Source organism: Epinephelus fuscoguttatus, linkage group LG16 (genome assembly GCF_011397635.1).
Source record: "Epinephelus fuscoguttatus linkage group LG16, E.fuscoguttatus.final_Chr_v1".
Classification (NCBI taxonomy): Eukaryota; Metazoa; Chordata; class Actinopteri; order Perciformes; family Serranidae; genus Epinephelus; species Epinephelus fuscoguttatus.
This window is the reverse complement of record NC_064767.1, coordinates 32,542,065-32,562,772: the sequence shown is the minus strand read 5'-3', so window position 1 is coordinate 32,562,772 and position 20,708 is coordinate 32,542,065. Positions and strand designations below refer to the sequence as shown.

At 42.4% G+C, this 20,708-nt stretch overlaps 1 protein-coding gene across 3 annotated transcripts; it reads left to right on the top strand.

The window, feature by feature from the left end:
- Positions 1 to 217: 217 nt before the first annotated feature.
- stpg4 (sperm-tail PG-rich repeat containing 4) lies at positions 218 to 12,798 on the top strand. 3 transcript variants are annotated; one of them, XM_049601140.1, is made up of 7 exons: positions 218 to 522; positions 3,368 to 3,424; positions 4,639 to 4,893; positions 6,871 to 6,935; positions 7,209 to 7,254; positions 11,886 to 11,990; positions 12,492 to 12,798. In XM_049601140.1, the coding sequence occupies exons 1-7, from the start codon at positions 436 to 438 to the stop codon at positions 12,597 to 12,599; spliced, it is 723 nt and encodes a 240-aa protein (XP_049457097.1). In that variant the 5' UTR covers positions 218 to 435; the 3' UTR covers positions 12,600 to 12,798. The 3 variants fall into 3 exon arrangements, with proteins under 3 accessions (XP_049457097.1, XP_049457099.1, XP_049457098.1); XM_049601142.1 differs by having other exon boundaries at positions 3,368 to 3,647; XM_049601141.1 differs by lacking the exon at positions 3,368 to 3,424.
- The last annotated feature ends 7,910 nt before the right edge of the window (positions 12,799 to 20,708 follow it).

Here is a 20,708-nt window from a genome sequence, read left to right as displayed (position 1 = left end):
ACCACGATCCACAGTAATTTCAGGTGTGAATTGATGACACAAGTGGCTCTCATCTTGTCAAAACTAATTATCACAAAAGTTAAAAAACTCCCAGCTGAAGTGTCATCGCAGTCTACTTATAAAAAGCTGTTAATTACACAGCACATGTAACACTAGTCTTGGCTCTCCTCTACATTCACGCATTGTCCACACAAGAGTAAGAGTGTACATCAGGTACTATGACGAAAAAGGAGACAACCTCAAGCAGCTCCTTTGCTACCTGTGTGTTTTCTCTGTGTGTGTCTGTCTCCTCATGTACTCTCAGGCCACATGAGACTTCCTTGACAAGCAGTGTAAACAAATTCTTGGCTCATTCAAACCATGTGTTGCACGTAGCCTAGCAACGAGGCTGAATGTTGCGCTTTTGCTCCCAGAGCGAGATTTTCACTTCAGGTGATGGTCTTTAGTTCTGCTGTACTGAAAAGAAAATGTGTGTGTGCTTGTGCCTCTCCCCCTCCAGCCTACAGCAGCATGCCACATGAGGTAAGATACTTCAAGCTTCATACATAAAGAAGGTTAGTTTGAAATCATTTCTCAAGGTTATCACACTTTAAAACCTGTGGTGTTCCCTGGTTAAATGCCTCATTTTAAAGAGAACCCATTCTTACTAAATACACATAACTACACACATTTACACTGTAGATAACAGCAGTACTCAAAAAAGTGGAATGATCACAACTGTATTTTATGTTCTGTTGTTTAACTTATGTCAAAGAATGGAACAAGTTGCATTATACCATTATTCTTTTTTTCATTGGACCCTAGGTTGTCCTCAGACCCTAGTTTGGAAACCAGTGCTTATAAATGGTTTATAAGCACTGGTTTCCAAACTAGGGTCTGAGTATAAAGAGAACTGAATACACAGTTGGAGGCATGGCCCCATTCATTCCTATAAAAGTTGTTCAGTGGCGCATGAAGCCAAAAAAGTTGGACTTCCCAGGTATAATATTACCCATAGACCCATAGAGCAAATGCACTACAGACTTTGCCAGCCAAGCCGATTAGGTACAGCTGCAGCTGAAGCAGCTACATGACTCGCCAACCATACCTCCATGTTCAGCCCCCTTCGCCTATTGGTCTGGAAAATGTTAGGTTAGCATTTAGCTAGCTATGAAGTGTTAGGTAAAAGAGACACGGTTGATAGGGTTACAGTTACTTATAAAGTGAATCACATCTATAAGTATATTGAATAAAGCAAAACTATAAAGTGGATTATTGCTATGTTTAGCCTCATTTTTCACTACGTCATGTTGTGGCAGGATTCATTTTTGACTGCCTTGTTGGTGGGTTCGTCTTGCACTGGTGGTGGGTAAGGGTGGATCAGTCTTAAAATATCAATACTCTTGATAGTACATTTTCATTTTGAACATCAATCCTAGAGTCTGGAAGACTGATACCAGTTTCTCCCTTATATGTCTTACGTTTTTGTATTTCAAGAGTAAAACTGTGCAAACAACGTTCTGTTGCTATGAATGCATCTAGTGCATGTACTCTACACTTCTCCACTGCTTTTGTGTTGTCTGCACTCAATCAACTTACTTGAGATCCAGCAGCGTCCTCTAAGTTTCACTTTCACCCCATGTTGTCAGTAGAGGGACAGTAAGACCGTCTCCCGGTCCTCCTGTTCACTGGTATAGGCTTTTGTGGACCCTCTGTTGAATGAACAATGAATAGAACCACATGCGCATACACATGAGAGCAGCTGTCTGTGGACATTCAATGCAGATAATATGTCCAAGCCCGATTAGTTTTATCCAACACATGATTGCAGTGATGGATTAATGAAGGAGGAAAAACACGAGAGAGAGAACTTAGAATTACAACCAAAAAGCAGGGAGGAGAAGGGAAACACCTCAGCATCCAGACCTCTGACACGGATGGAGTTCACTGGCAGGTTCTGTTCAGAGATGCTCAGACAAGGAATATCCTGATACATAGTAGCCTAATGAAATTAATATTTTTGTTATATCAGATCTTCAGCATTGGTTTATGTTACATTTTCACACTGTAATATTGGTCATCAGTTGCTGTTAAAGTTACTCTTTTTAATAAAAAGCATTGGATCATACCGTATTGTATCGTATCGTATCGGTATTGGCGATTTTGCCGAATTACTTGCTACTGGATGGAAACCAAATTTTGTAATATCGCCCGCCCCTTTTGTTGAGTGCGATTTGTTGGGGCATGTCATATAGGCTTCAAACAGAAGGCAGCTGCAGCTATGTCTCAGCAGAGTGGCTAAATTCTGCCAGCCAAGCCTTAAGTGAATGAGGATAAAATAATTTAGTCGTGGAGCTCGTCTAGACTTTTATTATATCAGGATGATATCAGAGGTTGTGATGCTCAAAAATATTTATCCACTGATTTACAGAAGGTCTCTTTAACAAAGTAAATCTGTGAGAAAGTCTTTTGAGGCACCATGGCATCACTTGACAGACCCAGAAGTTGTAGTTACATGGTTTGGCCACGACAAAAATTGCCCTTCAAAGCATGACGCACTTCCTAGAGACCTGTTTTAACAGCTGTCTCTCTGGATATTTGGTAGAACTGACATGTATGTCTGTTTTGTCTGTACTGGATTGCAATTTGCTTTGTAATGGAAACTTTTGATCTCTATATCCTGACCAATATCACAGTATCCATCAGTGGTGTAGTGGTAGTTGATGAGGTGGGTATACTACCAGGTACAAGGGTAGGTACCAAGATGTAAGTATACTCTCCTCTATATTGCAATGGCTTTTTAGCTAATAGGTGGGTATACTGTAAAACATCTGTGTATATACCCTCAACTACACCACCGGTATCCTTTTAAATATCACATGATGGTGGATGATGATAAAGAGGCCTAAATAACTAACTGCATCATGAACAGTGTGTACCTCAGTGCTTGCTTGGTGCATTGTGTCTTACTCTCAGTCAAACTGGTCGGTGCGTCTAAATTTAGCCCTCCACCAGGCCAGCTTGTTGAAAAATTGATCGATAGTGGAGTCGCTGCTATAGTAACAGTCGCAGTTTTAATGGTGGTCAGGTGTCACTGGATCCCCAGTCGAGCAGATAGTGAGCAACAATGAGTATGGTGCAGGAGACGGCCACATGGAAAAACAAAGCCATCTCTAAAGTCAGTGACATGTCCAGGGGTGGCAATAGAACAGATAAGGTAAGGCTCTTTAAAGCCCTCATAACTCTGTGTGGTTAATGAGGACGAACTGAACTGGTAAAGAACAGGATGACACATGAGGAGATGCATTAACACATTGTTGGCATAGCAATGTCATCATAGCAGAAACTATCTAGTGTGTTTTGGCTTGTATCCTGTTCTTATCTGCAGGGCGATGACAAGGTGGACCTGTGTGGCCGGGGGAGTTGGTGGCTGGGAACACTGAAAGTAGGTGTCACGCTGCTGTGTGATTTCAGAGCCTGTCTACGGAGGAGGAGAGGCTGCTGCTCTGGCTTCTGTGCAGGCCCAAACAAGTGGCTCATTAGGTCCTGTGTAGTAGATATTCAGTTAATGGCTTTCATTGCATAGCACTATCCTATTGTCTCTGTCCAAAGTGTGCAGCCTGCCACTTTATACTACAGTGAATCCAGTCCCTTACAGAGCATTCATGGTAATAATGCATAGACCTAATTAATTATCAGTTTATCTTAATGTGATCCCAGCTCTCAGCCTCTATTGTTAATCAGCTGGCTAATTATAGTCCAGGTAGACTGATAATTATTCCAGTAAATGAACAGAAAACACAGCGTGTTTTTGCACATTTACAGTGCAATACATTTATGTCATACATCTTAGCTCCCTTTAATTAGAGACATTATGAAATGCCAGAGTTACCGTGTTACCATCGGCAAGATACTGCTCATTATCACCTCAAGATGATTATGATTCAGTTAAAAATAATGATTGGAAAGGACTTTAGTAATTGGCTGGACATAAAATTGTAAGTTTCAAAAATAACTTTATTCTCATAAAAATAGTTTAGCAACCTATGCAAATGTTCCAGCTGCTTGATCTGAATTTGGCTCTTGCGGACAACAGTTCAACAATGGCCACAACAATATAGCTAACAATACAGGAAAGTGTCTATCAAAGCACCAGGTGCTGTGTTGACACATTCCCTCGTGTGACAACCTACACGCTGAAAATGGCAAGTTTTGATGTAGATTTGAATCGTGCAATAAGGAATGTCTGCTTTGCTGTTTTGCTGAATCGTTAAGATTTACAAGGAATATAACAATCTTTGAACACACCTCAAAAAAGCCAAGACTCGCAGGACTCTCATGCCCCATGTTGATCTGTTTTCTGACATGGTCAGATGGAATTGATTTGCTGCATCTTTTAACCATAGCAGTGGCATGCGTCAGTGACAGTGACTTCACCAATGTACCCATCTGTTCCACTTAAGACAAGCTTCTGTGATATTGGCAAGACGATTGTGATTGGTTTAAAGAAATACAAACAAGCCAGAGCATTTTTCCCCCTGTAGCAGAACGATAACTTGTGCTTCCTGACCTTTCTCTAGCACTGACATAATGCTTTGGAGATAGGTCTGGCTATATGAGACTAACACATCCCTAAACTTTTCTTCTCTCACCTTCCAGGACACACCCATTCCAGGTGTCTATCACGTTCGTGACTTCATCGAAGAAGCTGAACTGAACCCGGTGAGGAAGACCTATGGTTTCAAAGGTGTGGGGAGAAAAGCCCACACTCAGGGTGTACGTAAGGGAGATTTGCTTCTACCTGGGGCGTATGACTACACTGACTCTATCCAAGAGCTCCTGAAGCACCGGGCATCCTACTCTTTCAAAAACTGTCCACGGCCCGACATCATCACCCTGGGCATCAGGGACAAGGTGGGATTCGGACATGACCTTTACTAATCCTACTGGCATAATGAAATTGATCACATATTATAAGGATAGTTCACTGTTTTGGGAAATACGCTTTTTTTCTTTCTTTGTGAATTAGATAGGAAGTTCAAGAGCACTATCATGTCTGTCTCTTAAAGTTACCCTGTGGAGCTTTTTACCACTAATGGCGCAATGGAGCAGGTTTACAAGTTAAGAAAATACATGCAAAACAGAAACAACACAAGCAAATCAAGAAACATCTTCCCAACTTTGACAACCATGTGCCAAGTGTCTGTTAAGTGTGGTGCACATGTCTGTGACAAGCCAAGACCGCAGGAACAGGGCAGAGCTTTATAGCCAATTTTACATAGTGGCCAAACAAGGAATCACAATGTCCAGGGGTGTCGCGTGATGCCATGGGGCCCAATAGGACTTTTTTCTATAGACTTACATTGTGAAAGAGGTGTTGCATCACAGCCCCTGTAAAGTGACTTCTTTCGCTATCGGAATGTCATCCAATCACTCCACTAACATTTTCAAGGTCTGAAAGAGCTGCAAGATGAAATCGTTTTATCCCCATTCAAGTTAGCAGAGGACTAAACCGGAAGTTAACTGTTCAGCCACTGAAAGTCTCTAGTGCGCTCACTCTATGGGCCCCACGATGGAAAAGGTCCAGGTAATTTCAAGCTAAAATCAAGCTTTTTTGGCTTCCTGTGCCACTGAGAGACTTCCTGTCGCTGTATCCAGTTCTCCTCATACACACTGGGACACGCTGTTGTTGCAATGGTTTATGGCAAACAAAGTTATTGAATGTGGCTACCTGTCACTGTGATTGCATTATTTAGATATTACAATATAAAACCCTAGGTTAACAGCACATATCTTAAATAATATATGAATAATGCCATCACAATATTAAAATAAGCCAAAAAACTTATGTGAGGTCATTTTCCAACATCACTGACAGATAGATGACTTCAATAACTTCATGAGCCAAAGGCAATAACGAGTTCTGTGTATCCCAGCTGTGTGTATCACTTTTGAGGGTCTCCCAGAAATACTTTCTGTCGTGTTATGAGCTTCTTGCAGTGTGGTCAAATTGATGTTTTCTTGTGTCGACACTTTGGTGAAGATGTTTCTTTATTTGCTTCTGGTGTGTTTATCTGCATGCATTTTCTTAATTTGTAGTACCTTGAACTCTCCAGGCCAATGTAGAATGTACATGGACATAACACAAGAAGATGGTTTCAAGCTATGTGTTATAGCTATTTCTGGGCAAACAAAACCCAGGAGCAGTTTTTACATGTTGAAATATTGATGAGTCTTCAAAATTATGATATATATTGGTGATTTTGAAGTGTTGGCAAGCTGTTCCCCCCGTTTTCAGTCCTTATGCTAAGCTAGGCTAATCACCTAGCGTAATATTGAATGTACAGATGTGGGAGTGGTGTTGATCTGCACACCTCACTCTTGGGGAAACAAAGCAAATAAACGCACATCTCAAAATATTGATCTATCCCCTAATGCAAAATTTTAATTTGAAGATATTTTTCCAACATCTTAAACATTTGCTCCATGTTGCTGTTGCTGTTACTTAGAGCTGATGCCGTTACTTGCCCAAAAAATGGGTGCAGTCTGCGCTGTCGTAATGTAACAACTTATTACGCTAACAGCAAAAAATTGTAATTTATGTTACATGTAAAATTATCATTAGCCTGAAGTGTTTAAACTCATAGCCCTCTAGACAACCTTGACTAACGTATGCATTTTTTTTAGCTTAACTGCGTAATTTACTTATCGACACCATTGCAGTACATTGCTTAAAAGTATAGTAGATGCTTTACAACAGAAAACAGAACGTGCTTGAAACACAAGCCAGCTGTTGGCAAGTAACATAGCAGACTAAAAAAACAAAAAACAACTCATGCTGATACTGTCATAGATATTTAAACGCCTCTTAATCTTTATTCCTTGTGCCAGCATATAAACACTTCACCGTGCGACTACGATGTGACAGCGAAACCAGTGGAGAAGATTCCCTGCAAGTAAGCACTCGACAAACAGCCTCTCTGTAACTCTCAGATCACAGCGGAGCAGACAACCCATGAATCATCCCTTGATCGCTGAATCCTTCCCCCTCATACAACTTCTCCTTCCCTCTCTCATCTCCTCACAGCTCAAAGATGGAGGAGCAATCACCAACCTGCTCTCTCATTTTCTCTGCCTCTGATCATGCATGGCCTTATTCTTTTCTTCTCTCACTCTTCTTTTTTTCTGACAGCCACCCCCCCCCCCTCTGTTCTCTCTTCTTCTTGCAGGCATGTGATGTTTCGGTCGAGCGTGCAGCGGATCAGCTTTCCTCCTGTAAGTATCTAGTCACCAAGACGAGTTATTAGGACCATTCAGTCTTTCCATTGCCCACAAAAAGGCTTCATTACAATACACTTTCAATAGGTTTTAGTTACAAGCTATGACCTAATGTGTATCTGGTGCTGAACACAAGCTAGTTATGACAACCACAGGGGTCAAAGAAAACCGATCCCACAGGCTGTCTGATTGTATCATTTGCCCCAAGTGAGGGCCTGTTATGGCACTGTACTAGCTGACCAGTCAGCTTTGGTTCATATTGCAGTGTTGCAGCCTTAGCTGTGTGTCCATGCTGGTAGCTGATGGATATTTGAGCCGCGCTGGCAGCTGCTGAGTGTTGACAGAGAAGGAAAGGCGCTAAGAAATCCCGAGGGTGTTATTACTGCAGAGTTGGGAGCAGTTTTCTGCTGTTAGTGGTGTCACAGCGACTCTAAGACAAGTTTATTGTCAAAGGTTAAGCACCTACACAAATCCCGCAGCGAGGTTAACTGAAAGCGCAGATCATTCAGACAGCTGACCCGGCGTAGGCGGGCGGACATTAGCGGATCAAAATTTAAGTGTCTTAATGGTTTACACTGGGAACTCTTGGTCCATCCTGAGCCTTGCCTCTCTGCCCAGAATAAAATGAAATAGATTTCCACACATCCAGAGAGATACCTCCAGTGAGCTGAAGATGTCTGGGAACACAACAACAACAAAAAAAGATGTATATTCTCTTTTCCTGATTTGACTTAATTTCTCCATCCTGGGGCCACTGAGTGTCCTAGATTTACATGTTGTGCTTTTTTGCAATATCGACTGCACGTGCTGCTCGGGAGGAACAAATCCTCCCTTGAGATTCAAGCCTGTTTGAATTAAAGTCATAATCCCAGACATTTTCATATGAATAAATGCCCTCCTCTCCTCTGTTGCTGTAGCACAGAAGTGATTCAGCCTTTAACTACTGCAAGAAAACGTGCTGGTCCAAACACCTGCTGTTTGGTAGTTTATATTTGCCACACTTGGCTCTGTGGATTGCAACATTGGTCAGTCCATCACTTTGGTCCAGACTAAGATATCTTTGCAACTTTTGGATGGACTGTCATGACATTTTGTACAGACATTCAAGGTCCCTAGAGGATGTATCCGAATTACTATGGTGATACCCTGAATTTTCCTGTAGTACCACCATTAGGCTGACATTTTGAGTCAAATATCTCAACAATTATTGTATTGATTGCCATGAAATTTGATACAAACATTCATTGTCCCCACAGGATGAGTTGTAATGAGGCTGGTCATCCCTTGAATTTTGTCTGGGATTTAAAGTTGTTTTTTGTACTAATTTACAAATGTTAGCATTTGGGATTAGCGAGTACACCATTATATGTATCCGTTCAACCAACTGAATTATCTGCGGTTTCCCCACACATTGATTTAGTTGTGGCGGCCCACAACAACAACATCTGCTGCCATGTGCTGATTTTTTTTATTTTTGAGCTGGACCACTCATTTGGAGACCAAGTGGAATACATTTACCATTCAATTATTTATTGAACCACAAACTCTGAGCACAGAGCGTACCTGGGGCGCAGTGAACGTGAAATACTGTATCTGTTTCCCTGTAGTTACTTGGAATGGGCAGAGTTTAAACTGAAAGTGGGTAGGACTTGACCAGAAGATGTTTTTTGGAAAACTATTTACAGAACAGCCTCAGAATTTAGCTTTAGATCACTTTTTCATCACAAGAGTAAGAGACTGAACACAGTTACCCAAACGATCATAAGTCATCATGAGGATATTGACATATTTTAGCTGCATGATGTCTGTAAATTATTTGTACTTGATACTCGTTTGATGCAAGTGTTCGGCTCAACCCTACTTAGCGTGCTAACAAGCTACACTAAAATAAGTAATGTGGTAAACATTATACCTGGTAATTAGCATTGTCATTGGGAGCATGATAACATGCTAATATTAGCATTTAGCTCAGCTTCACAGAGCTGCTAGCATGCCTGTAGCATGTTTTTGTTTGCTGGGAAAAAAAACCCTTTGGAACACATGAATGGATTTTTGACAACAAAGAGTTATTTTTCCAACTTGAGAAAATATCATATTAAAATCATCTCATGTAAAAAAAAAAATTTAAAAAATCAAGGTTTCCAGTTGATTTAAGGAGTACCGTATAGCAGAGTCTTGGACGCACCAATCAAAAACAGGTCAAAGTTTTAAAGTTTCACAGACATTAACAGCATGTGCCAGTTACCTCCGACACACAGGAGAACGCTCCTAATGTGCTGTGCCATAGTAGGAAAGTAGGCCAGGTGCTTTGGCTCAAACACACTCACACAGATTCACCACCGTGCACCGGCTCCTGTGAAATACACCTGCATTAGCACCTCTGGGAGCATCAGGCAGGCACGCGGGGCTCAGCAGGCCAGTTGCCGAGGATCAAGTGAACTGGCGACTGGGATCAAATGGCATGTAATGGTAGCATCCATCCCTCCAAGGGGCAGAGGACAGGAAAAGACACCTTCCTGACTTCTTCTGTCAGAATCAGAGAGCAGCTGAAAATGAAAGGCTGGTCCTGTGTTCAGGGACAGGGAGACAGTTTTATGTCTGAGGAGGAGGGTAGAGGGGGGATGATGCTATTTCTGCATGGCACGCCGCTGGTGATGACCAGTATGTGTGTTAGTGGGTAAGAGGAAAGGAGAAGTGAAAGGCAAGGAGAGAGAGAGAGAGAGACTGACTTCTGACAATGACTAACCCTAAACACAAATCACATGTGGAAAAAAACACACACACACACACAACTCAATCAGAGACCAGCAAAGGCCATAAAGACCCGAGTCAAGTGATATGTCATGGGTCTTAAAAATATGGGTATGGGACCCTAAAATAGATCTGGCGTATATTATATGTGCATCCTTTAGATGACTTGGGTATCAGCGTAGTGTAACAATAGGTTTATATGAGCTTTTAGATCCATGGGTGAAAGAATTTATCTGACATTTGGCTCTTGGAATGTCGAGGTCATGATGTATAGTAGGTGAATATAATGAATGCTTAGAACATCACATTTGGTTTGATTGTTCCCAGAAGGGTTTACTTTGTCAGTTTTGTTCAGATGCTTAAGAACAACAATATTTGTACTCGTGTGAGACCATAAACACTTACAGTCCACCTTCTCTTCTGTAAAAACAGGGCCTTGTTCTCCAAAGGTGCTTGTACTAATCCAAAAACAAATACAATCAAGACATATGCTCATCAGCTGTTTCTCTGTGTGTCCTTAACTAAATTACCTAGATTGCACACAAGTTGATTGTGTTTGGTGAAGCAACTGGGACTGGGAAGCACTTGTTTCAATTCTGCTGGGTTACCTAAACTTTGCCCATTAAAAAAAGCTAATTGCAATCAGCTGCAAGCCACTGACATTTTCAATTAAAGCATCACTTCATCCACAAAATAATTATTTATTCATCAGTTACTCACCCTGTGTTGCATTGAATTTGGGAACAAAACTTTGTTTTTCTCACGTTTCCTTGTTAAACAAAAAAAAATCAAAAATTTGAGAAAATTCATTATGAATGAAAGTAAATGGAGGGCCAACAGCAAAACTGTATCAAAACATCTGTTTACAAACTGGGCGGCACGGTGGTATAGTGGTTCAATCCCAGGAGGGAGCCCTTCTGTGTGGAACTTGATGTTCTCCCCGTGTCAGCGTGGGTTCTCTCCGGGCACTCCTGCTTCCTCCCACAGTCCAAAGACACGCAGCTTGGGGATAGGTTAATCGGTGACTCTAAATTGCCCGTAGGTGTGATGTGAGTGTGAATGGTTGTCTGTCTCGATGTGTTAGCCCTGCCGTAGTCTGGCAACCTGTCCAGGGTGTACTTTGCCTCTCGCCCATTGTCAGCTGGGATAGGCTCCAGCAACCCTCAAGAGGATAAGTGGTTACGAAAATGGATGCATGGATGTTTACAAACTGTCCCCAATGTACTCAAACACAGCTGACAAAAATACAGAATAAAACCTTTCCTCTAAAGGTTTCTTACCTGACCAAAGGGAAGAAACCACATTTGTGATTATGTGATGCTAATATTTATATGTTAGCTTTGCCTTGTATGAGGGTATATCATGTTTGGCTAAAGTTATGGCAACCACAGCCCCTTTGGTTTACCAAATCATTGTTTAATAAATAATCTACTTGCTACAGGATAAAGTTACAGCTTACTGAAATTTTCATTAACAATAATGCCTATAAAGAGCAAATGGGGGAAAAAGTAAGCTATTTTGTATATTCAGGCTGAGGTATAGCATGCTTAGCTCAAGTTTCATCCAGTTTGTTTTAACTTGCTAGGTTACCAAACCTCTCCAAACTAGTTGTTGCATGCCACTGCTAATTAATATTTTCATAAAAATAATGTTGTTAAAAAGCAAAAAGAGGGAAAAAATAACCTAACTACAAAACACAAGCTACGTGTTTTCTTTTCCTCTGTAAGTTTCTTAGCTGGCCAAAGGTAGGTACCCTACAGTAGTCTAAGTGTGCTCACATGCTAGTGATTACATGTTAGCCTTGCTCCACAGCATATTGAGGCTTGATCACAAAATCAAGATATCCATCAACCAATAATTATCTCTGACCACATTAGAAGCAAGGACCTGCTCCATGCCACTATAACCCACAGACAAGACCAGGAAAAGGCATCACTTCCTGCTTCAAATCCACGTTGCCACGGCTCCACTGTGTGCACTCCGTGAGTCCAATATGTCCTCTATAAATGCACACAGGTAGTCTGTGAATATGTCCAAAGTTATATTATTAGTAGTGTTGCTATAGCTGTGTGTCATTATTGCCAGACTGTAAATTTATAATTTATACAGTTTTATATCCTCTCAGCTGCACTGTGGCAGTTAGCTTCATGATGAGTCAGGAAATCTGCATAATAGTAATGTTTTGATTGGATTCAGTATCATGATTTTGATGTAAATTTATCAAAGTAAAAAAAAAAAGGCTATTAATTAGATAAATCCTGAAACTAAAATGGAACAGAATGCAGCAAAGAAAACATCCCTCACATGATAAACATAGACTTCAGAACATATTTTGTGAAGACTTTGAACATTTCTTAATTATTAAAAGAGAACTTGAATTTCACAGTGATGTCATTAATAAAAGGCACATTTGTGTGTGTGTGTGTGTGTGTGTGTGTGTGTGTGCGCGCGCGCGCACGTGCTATTGTCTGTGTATTCTACAGAAGACCCCAGGACCAGGGGCCTACGAACCTTGCTGGAAGTTGGGCGACCGTCTGAACACAGAAGCTATAGACCCATCATTCAGCCTCTTCTTCCGCAACATTCTCTAGTGTGGACTTTAATTCCGGCTATGTCTTGATCCCACCATCACCTCCTCATCCTGTCAGCTTGGTGGCAGACCACACATGATGGCTGTTTATGTAATAACAGTAAAATAAGGAATGCACAAAAGAAAGCAATATTCCAGTCTCTTATTACTTGGACCAATGTACTATATCTGCATGTCAGTGAGGGATTTTGTGGCCTGCCAACGACATAATAAGCTACATTCGCTGTGCTCAAATCGCTTTAGTGACGCCGGCCAGGGAAGCAGAATGATCTTATCTGCAACAAAGGGTACTTCATTCCACTTAACTACATGTTCCCGGTATTGCTCTCTCCCTTCATCTCTCCTTTCTCCTGCTCTCACTCCTCTCTCCCTCTCTGTCGGCAGTCAAGCTGCTTTGCCTTCCTACTATCTCTGCCCTGCGATGCACTCAGGAGGAGGAATGCTGCTCAGCCATGCGTCACATGCACATAGCTTAGTGTGGCATGCTGCACCCTCAGATAACACATTCAGTATTGGGGGCCAAGGCAGTGGCACACAATAAAACAGCTATTCTTATCGCTACCTACTCCGCATACTCTTTCTTTTCACGAAACAAACAAACACGGCCAATAATGTCGGGACACAGAGAACAGCGGCGATAGGAATCCCCTCCATGTGGAACATAATGGCGGTGTAGATTACAGCGCAACAGGGGATAGGCACAGAAATAAAAACAAACACACTGCAGATTTGTTAGTGCGATCCTGGGCAGTGTTTCTTTTATCGTTTATTTACTCAGAGAAGGGTTTTGCTGAGCATGCATGCACTTTGTCAGCACTGCTTCATATTCATAGAGTTAGACACTCACGCCTAAGAGCAGCAGAATTTTGTGCCACTGCCAGTTAGACAGTTGTCCAGGGAGTGGAGACTTGTATTCATCCATTCTGCCCACCCAGATTCTGTTAACAGATCCAACGATGAAAATATGGACAACGGTAATTAGAGCCCACTTTCTTAAGCCTTTATTTTAGTGTTATATTGATTTTAGAGGATGAATAATCACCCATAGCAACACATAATGTAGCAAGGAGTCATCATAATGCTATTAGCAAACAATATTATAGCTTCTTCATTGATAGAAACGTTGCATGACTTAATGGACTTATTTTTGAGCTCATTTGAATGTAGACACTGTGCTAATGTGTCAAGAATCTACAAATTCTCTTCCCAAGGCATCGTCAGTGGAGCAGCTTGTACTTTCCTAGTATCCTAGAATGTGAAAGTATGTCAATTTTGTGTAAAGCTTGTTCTGCTGCCCTAGCATATTGTGTACCATAACAGTGAGCACCTCACACAGTGAAGAAGTGGGGTCGTGTTTGTTATGATGTTACTGGAACAGCCGACATTCTTCGTGGAAACAATGGGTTTAAATGTTGGCTTGAACCAAGCAGCAGTGTCCGGGGCTGACCGATGAAGCCAACGTGGCAGTGAAACAAACTGCAGTTCTTCTAATGGCCACTTAAGGCTGGCTCTACTGGTTGGCTCCCCATAAACCCTCATATTAAAATGCCCAACTTCACAGCAGAATGTGAACATGTTTACAGCCTGGCATTAAAAACGTTTTGGTCTCTATAGCTTATGTCCCTGTGCATGACATTTGTACAGCAGAACATTTTTTATATAACTCACCCATTAAAATGTTATTAAGGCAAGACTAAGTCACTACCACGGTAACAGTGTTAGTTTGGTAACATAACCATGGTGTAACCCCAGATTCACAGAGTGTATGCATAGCTGTAGCTATTGCTTTTTCAGTGTATTTTCAGTTCATGAACGTTAACAGAGTCAGAAGCTCAGTTTTTTCTGTGAGTACATTTTGTTCTAATAGTTTTAAGCTCCTTTTTTGCTAGCAAAAATTAGCATTGGCATTATCAAAGTCAACCATAGCTCTAAGTGGGCTGTGCTAACCAAGCTAACAGCTAGCATTAGGGTTATCTCCACCTTCGTACCCAAATATGGTCACTTGTGGCTCCATAAATCCAAGATGGTGACAACCAAAATGCCAAAACAGGAGTCTAAAAAACTATGGATGACATCACAATGGCTTCGTCCATTTTTTTATACAATCCATGAGTAACAGGAGCCATTTTTTTACCTGAGTGTTTGGGTTAGGATAGCCATATTATGGAATTAGTGATGAGGTCACAGGTGGGCTTGCTACATTCTAGCTTTGCTGAAAAAGCTGAAAAAACAGAGCAGCTTCCCGGAAGCTAGTAGGCACTGGTGTAGCCATAAAACATAGGCTGGATTAAGAGTAGAGGCTTATTTCAATAACAATTTGTTTGTGGTAAGGGCAATTTGGAACTTGTGATATACTGTACATTATGAGGCAATCATGTTTTCACCCCTATTGACATCAGTGAAGTGTTTTGTTGAGGACAACAGTCAGTCGAGCCGTACGGACATTATCACGGCACATCTACTTGGCCGACTTTAATCCCCACCACTCTGTTTTCCTTCAGTTGCAGACACTTAAGAGCTCGAGGAGGTTCAAGAGCCAGGCTCTTATTCCCCCTGTCATTATTCTGGAAACAAAGGAGCGCACACTTCCACCCGGAGAGGAAGACAATCTTATTAACACGGGGCTTTGCATGGAGCCTCTAGAGGGCTGGGCATGTGTATCCACTGCTTGTGAGGAAGAAAAAATGAGAGAGATGTGTGTGTGTGTTTGTGTGTGATGAGCAGCCATTCTGCCTGTGGTCAAGGCACCAAGCCCCCAGTAATCTCTTGTCTCTCTCTCAACCCCCAGCGATCTTCCTCCATTCTCATCTCAGTGATCTCCACGGTCCAGCACTGATCTCTGACATATGCCTCATACTGACGACTTAACACCCTCCATCTCCCACAGCCTGCCTCGACCACAGGCACGGCTAGGCACCCGCTCTTTCGCTGTCAATCAAGCTCCCCCCTCGTAGACACACATTGCTTCAAAGAACACGCACGCAGCCGCACAATGCGATGAATGCACATGCACGCATGCACTTGTGATCCTTTGCTTTTTAAAAACGCACTTGCAAACTGACGCGCAAACCTGCAAACATGTGCACACATACACTCACTTCTTAAAGGTTCCATGGGCTCGTCAATAAACTACTACTTCCTTTTTGCTATCAGTGTTTAAAATGTAATAAATAAAAGCTATACTGCTGAATGAAAGTGGATCTTGCATCAACACTGCCAAAAACACAATCAGGATACTGCAGAAAGCCTACCACACAACACAATATCTTTTCATCTTTGGTAGTGTTTCCTGTCTAGAGTGGTGAGAAGGCAGTTTAAGTGCGAGTCAAGATGTGAGTTGTGCTGGCACAGTGGAATTATATCATTTAAAGGTCACAAGAACATCTGGTGTCAGGGCAGGTCGCACCAGCAGCCCAAATATCAACCTCAGTTTTCAGAAACAGCTTAATGAGATCCGGTCAACATTCAGGAAGCGGTGTAGCACATCAGTGGGGTCTGGAGTAAATCTGTGTTTCTGGCAGCGGTGACCCTACTACTCAGTGGCACAGCTGGGCCAGAGTCAAGGACGTCAAATTAACAGCTAACTCGGGGCAACATGCTGAGAAAATGTGACCCTGCTCCAGAATAATGACGAAGGCAGACTGCTGGAATTTCCTAAGAATGTGAAGTTGCACAGAAATACCCATAATCCAGTACTGGTGTGGGACAAATGCCATTATCAGTTGCTGAGTCCCAGCTTAAGGTCGCCAAACAAACAACCCCTCGAACAGAGAGGGCTTTGTTCGTCATTGACATTGTGCTGAACTAAAATGGCCTCCCAGTATCACAGAAAGCTGTCTCCCTTTCTCCCTCGTTGTATAACATGAGCACCTTGCAAGACTCCAGCCAGCAGCAAGAGGGTCAAACAAAGAGGTGGCAGGTTCAGAGGTGCTGCTCCCTCGTGTCCCCTTTAAGTCCAGGTCACATTCACTCTCATCACCACATCCACACACTAAGCGTGATGACTAGCCGGCTGAAGAATTTAGCGGGCAGTGTGACACACCGGGAGGGTGACCAGGTATCCTTTTACCCCCCTCAAGCTGCTGACAGACGCATCGGAGCAACATTACGCTTCTATTAAATGACATTTAAAAGTTTAATCAGCTCCAATGGGCAACTGTTAGCGAACAAGGGGGTCATTGTTTAAGTGGGTAATGGTGCTGGCACCGTTGTGATATGTGTGGAAGTGGACCAAGAGCGCTGGAGGCCGATCAGGTGAGCTGGAGTGATTGATGGAAGAGAACACACTGCCGGCCAAGCTGCTGTTTACTGCGGTGTTATTAGGCATGGTGCTGGACAATGCCAACCTCATAAATGAGCATCAGAGCAAGTCCAAAAATGAGGCTGATGATGGCGTGGCAACAGTGTGAGAATAAGCCAGCACTTATTTCATATCATTACACAGGGTTATCGGAGCTGCATGTGAGTTGCACAACAAATGACTGCATTGTCTGAGAAAGTGACCTTTTGCCCTTATTTTCTGTTTTTCAGTTAGCTTAGCATAAAGACTAGAAATGGGGAAACAGCTAATGTTAGCTCGGCTCTATCCAAAACCAACAAAACACCCCGACCAGAACCTCTTAAGCTCCCTAATTAACATGTTATAAATCTGTTTGTTCAGCCTGTACAAAACTGAAGTGTTAAACCAACAAGTTGTTGTTTAATGTGAGGTACTATTGTGTATAAGCTTTAGAAATGCTGGTGGGCAGATTTTGTTACCTTAGGATAGAGCCAGGCTAGATGTTTCTCCATTTCTGCAATGATACATGTAAGCTAAGTGGCTCTAACTTCGTATTTAGCATACATGAACAAGAAAGAAAAGTAATTTCCCAAATGTCAAACTATTCTTTTAACCATTTCCACAAATAGAAATTATATTCATGGATTTTATGATGATGAATTTTATCATAGCCTGTATCCATTAAAGGAGCAGTGTGTAGGATATAGTGGTATCTACCAGTGAGGACTGCAGAGTGCAACAAACTGAAACTTCTCCTATGTGCCAAGTGTAAACTCCCAGTTAGGATTCCTGGTTTTTACCAGGAACTGCATTATAAGCAGTGGACTCCACAAAGAAAAAGATCACGTTAGTTAAACCGATTAAAAACTTGGAATAAAGCAGTTTCACATTACAAATCAAGCTGTTCGGCATGTTGGCATGTAGCCCAGCACCTGCCCAGACCCCCCCCCCCCCCCAAATACTGAAGATCCAGACATTCAGAAAACTTTTTTTTACCAGGACCTAAACTATCTACAGAGGATAGTCCCCAAAACAAATGAACCTGAATAACTGAATAAAGCAGTTTCACATTAAAAATCTGTGTTTTTCTAATACTGTTATACTTGTCGTGGAGAGGCAGCTAACTACAGGGGCCGACGCGACAGCGCAAATGACCTGATCCAGAGCCAGTGTTTTATTTGTTCATTCTGAGCCACTGTGGAAACACAGCAGTCCAACATGACAGACTCCGCTCACTACGTAGACATAAATGCTCATTCTAAGATAACAAAATATGTTATGAATAATATTGTATTCAGTTTCTGCCAATATATATTTCCATAAATCATACACACTGAACCACTGAGGAAGATTAAATGTCGTAACCCTAAACATTGGCCCTAAAGAATGTGAAGTTGATGTCATGCCATGTTAAATTGGTTTGGATGGGGCTCTCATGTTCTGAGGACCATGCTGTGTTATTGATCCTGCTACAGTAGTAATGGTATTTGGACAAGCTAATCAAGATAAACAACACTGATCCAAATTATTTTGCAGCCAAAGGATTGATTACAGGCCCTGGCGCACTACGTCTACTCACATCTCTGGACATTGTAAACTATTTTGTTTTTGGACCGAGTGCATGCACCTTGGTAACAGAAGTAACAGAGTGAAATCACTGGAACATGGTGGCTCCGTCCCATGTGGCTTGACCTGACGTCACATTCTTTATAAACAGCAGCTATAAAGTATGTCTATGAAATTCCAGCAAATAAACATTTATTGAAGATATTTACAGTAAAATCTTTGGTAAACAAGGCTTTACATTCTGACATGTTGACAAGTATTTCTGACAACGTCCTGCATTTATTTCTGACCTTTAAGCGGTTCTCACAGCGTTCTCAATACTTTCTTTCATCAACATGTGCTTTGAGCTCTGCTGGAACACATTTGCCCCATGGGCATGAACTATGTATACGTCTACTGTACCAGTCATTTTATTTATAAATGAGATTATGGAACCACATCTGATCCTTGTAACCTCCATAACACCCCTCACCCATCCATGACTCCCCGGCCTTGTTTGGACATCACAATGATGGTTTATGGTTTCCTTCTTGGCGCCCTGTACTGACACCACCCAGCCTGTGCCCTCCATATGCCCCTGCAGGACTGGCATCCACACACACCACTGTGACCTGAATACCAGGCCCACACACATGCACTCACATACACACCTCACTCAGCGTGGTCACCACCTTTGATTGTCAGTTATTTGTTTGTTAATGATCAGTATTCTATCCAATATGGCTGCCACTTCTTCCATGATGCTGTGTAAAGAGGTTGTGTGTTTGTCTGAGGCAACCATTAATGTACAGTAAGTGTACCTGAACACTTGATACCAGTTGCTCCCAACTCTCATATCACACACAGACAGTCTTGTGATGCTCCGGCGTAACCAGAGCGACATGCCTGGGTGCTCTGACATCACGATGACGCAGACGCACATACACAATAAGATCTGCTCATTGATCCCAGGTGTATATACTGTATATATTTATGTGTGTGTGTGTGGTGACACTCGGTCCAGTGAATAGAGCTTCCTCTGCCCGTTGTCACTCTGAGAGGCTTTGCAGCGGGCCGCTTCCTCCATTAATCTGTCTCCTTTTACCAGAGCTGTCAAGACTGTGGCATGTGTGTGTGTGTGCGTGCGTGCGCGAGTGTATTCAAGCATGTGTACTGTACCACACAATGTGTTCATGTGCCTCTCATTGTCAGTGTGTGAGTGTATTTGTGCATGTGTGAGCACACCATGTAATATTTCACTCCTTACCCACAGGGATTAGACCATTCATCTCCCGAAGCCCCTGTGTAGGTGTCACACACAGCGCTAATGAGGAGAGGATGGAACAAGGGAGAGCCGGCGAGCAAGGAGGGAAAAAAGTAAAAATAGATTTCTTCTCGGATGGCAAAAAAGAGGCGACAGTGATCGATAATTCCTGTGCGAAAATCGAAGTATTGACGGATGGGGGATTTTCATGCCAGGAGCGACAGGGCCGTGGGCGATTGTGGAGTTTTAAGAAAAGACAGGGAAGGAAGAGGATTAGTGCTTGTAGCCCTGCAGGGAGGGAAAGGGTTAAGAAATAGGGGCTTTGCTGAGAGCAAAGGCAGTGACTCTTCCCATAACACAAATCAATTTACACCATCCTGAGACATTGATTATAGCTGGCTCATACCTCACATGGTAACAGCAGACATCAAACAGACACTGTCAAGCCTGTAAAACCACACAACGGGGGCATTATCTGCCGCTTGCCGTGTATGTGTGTGTGTGTGTGTGTGTGTGTGTGTGTGTGTGTGTGTGTGTGTGTGTGTGTGTGTGTTGTTCAGCAGACCAGATATCTCTCTGCTTCCCCAGTTACTCAAACAAGGGGATGGCTGCTAGGCAACCAAGCCACATCACATCACATCAGGCAAGCTGGGAGAGAGCGAGAGACACAGAGAGATAGAGAAGGAGAGAGAGAGATAGGAGGAGGAGGGAGTTTGGAGGCAGAAAACTGTGCTGGCAGTATTACATAAGCCGGCAGCCCAGTCCCACTGCTCACATTAATGTGGTTAGGCACTCGGAAGTGATGTCCATTAGTCACAAGTGACAAGGCAGGTGAAGACGCGGCATCCAGCAGTGATTTTTAAAAGCCATTGTTGTTTATAATGGAGAGCATTACGAACAGATGAGTCAAAAAGAAAAAAATAACACACGCACACACACACACACACACACACACACACACACACACACACATTATAAGCGGATGAGTCGCCTACTGTACTGAACAAACAGAACAAACAGAA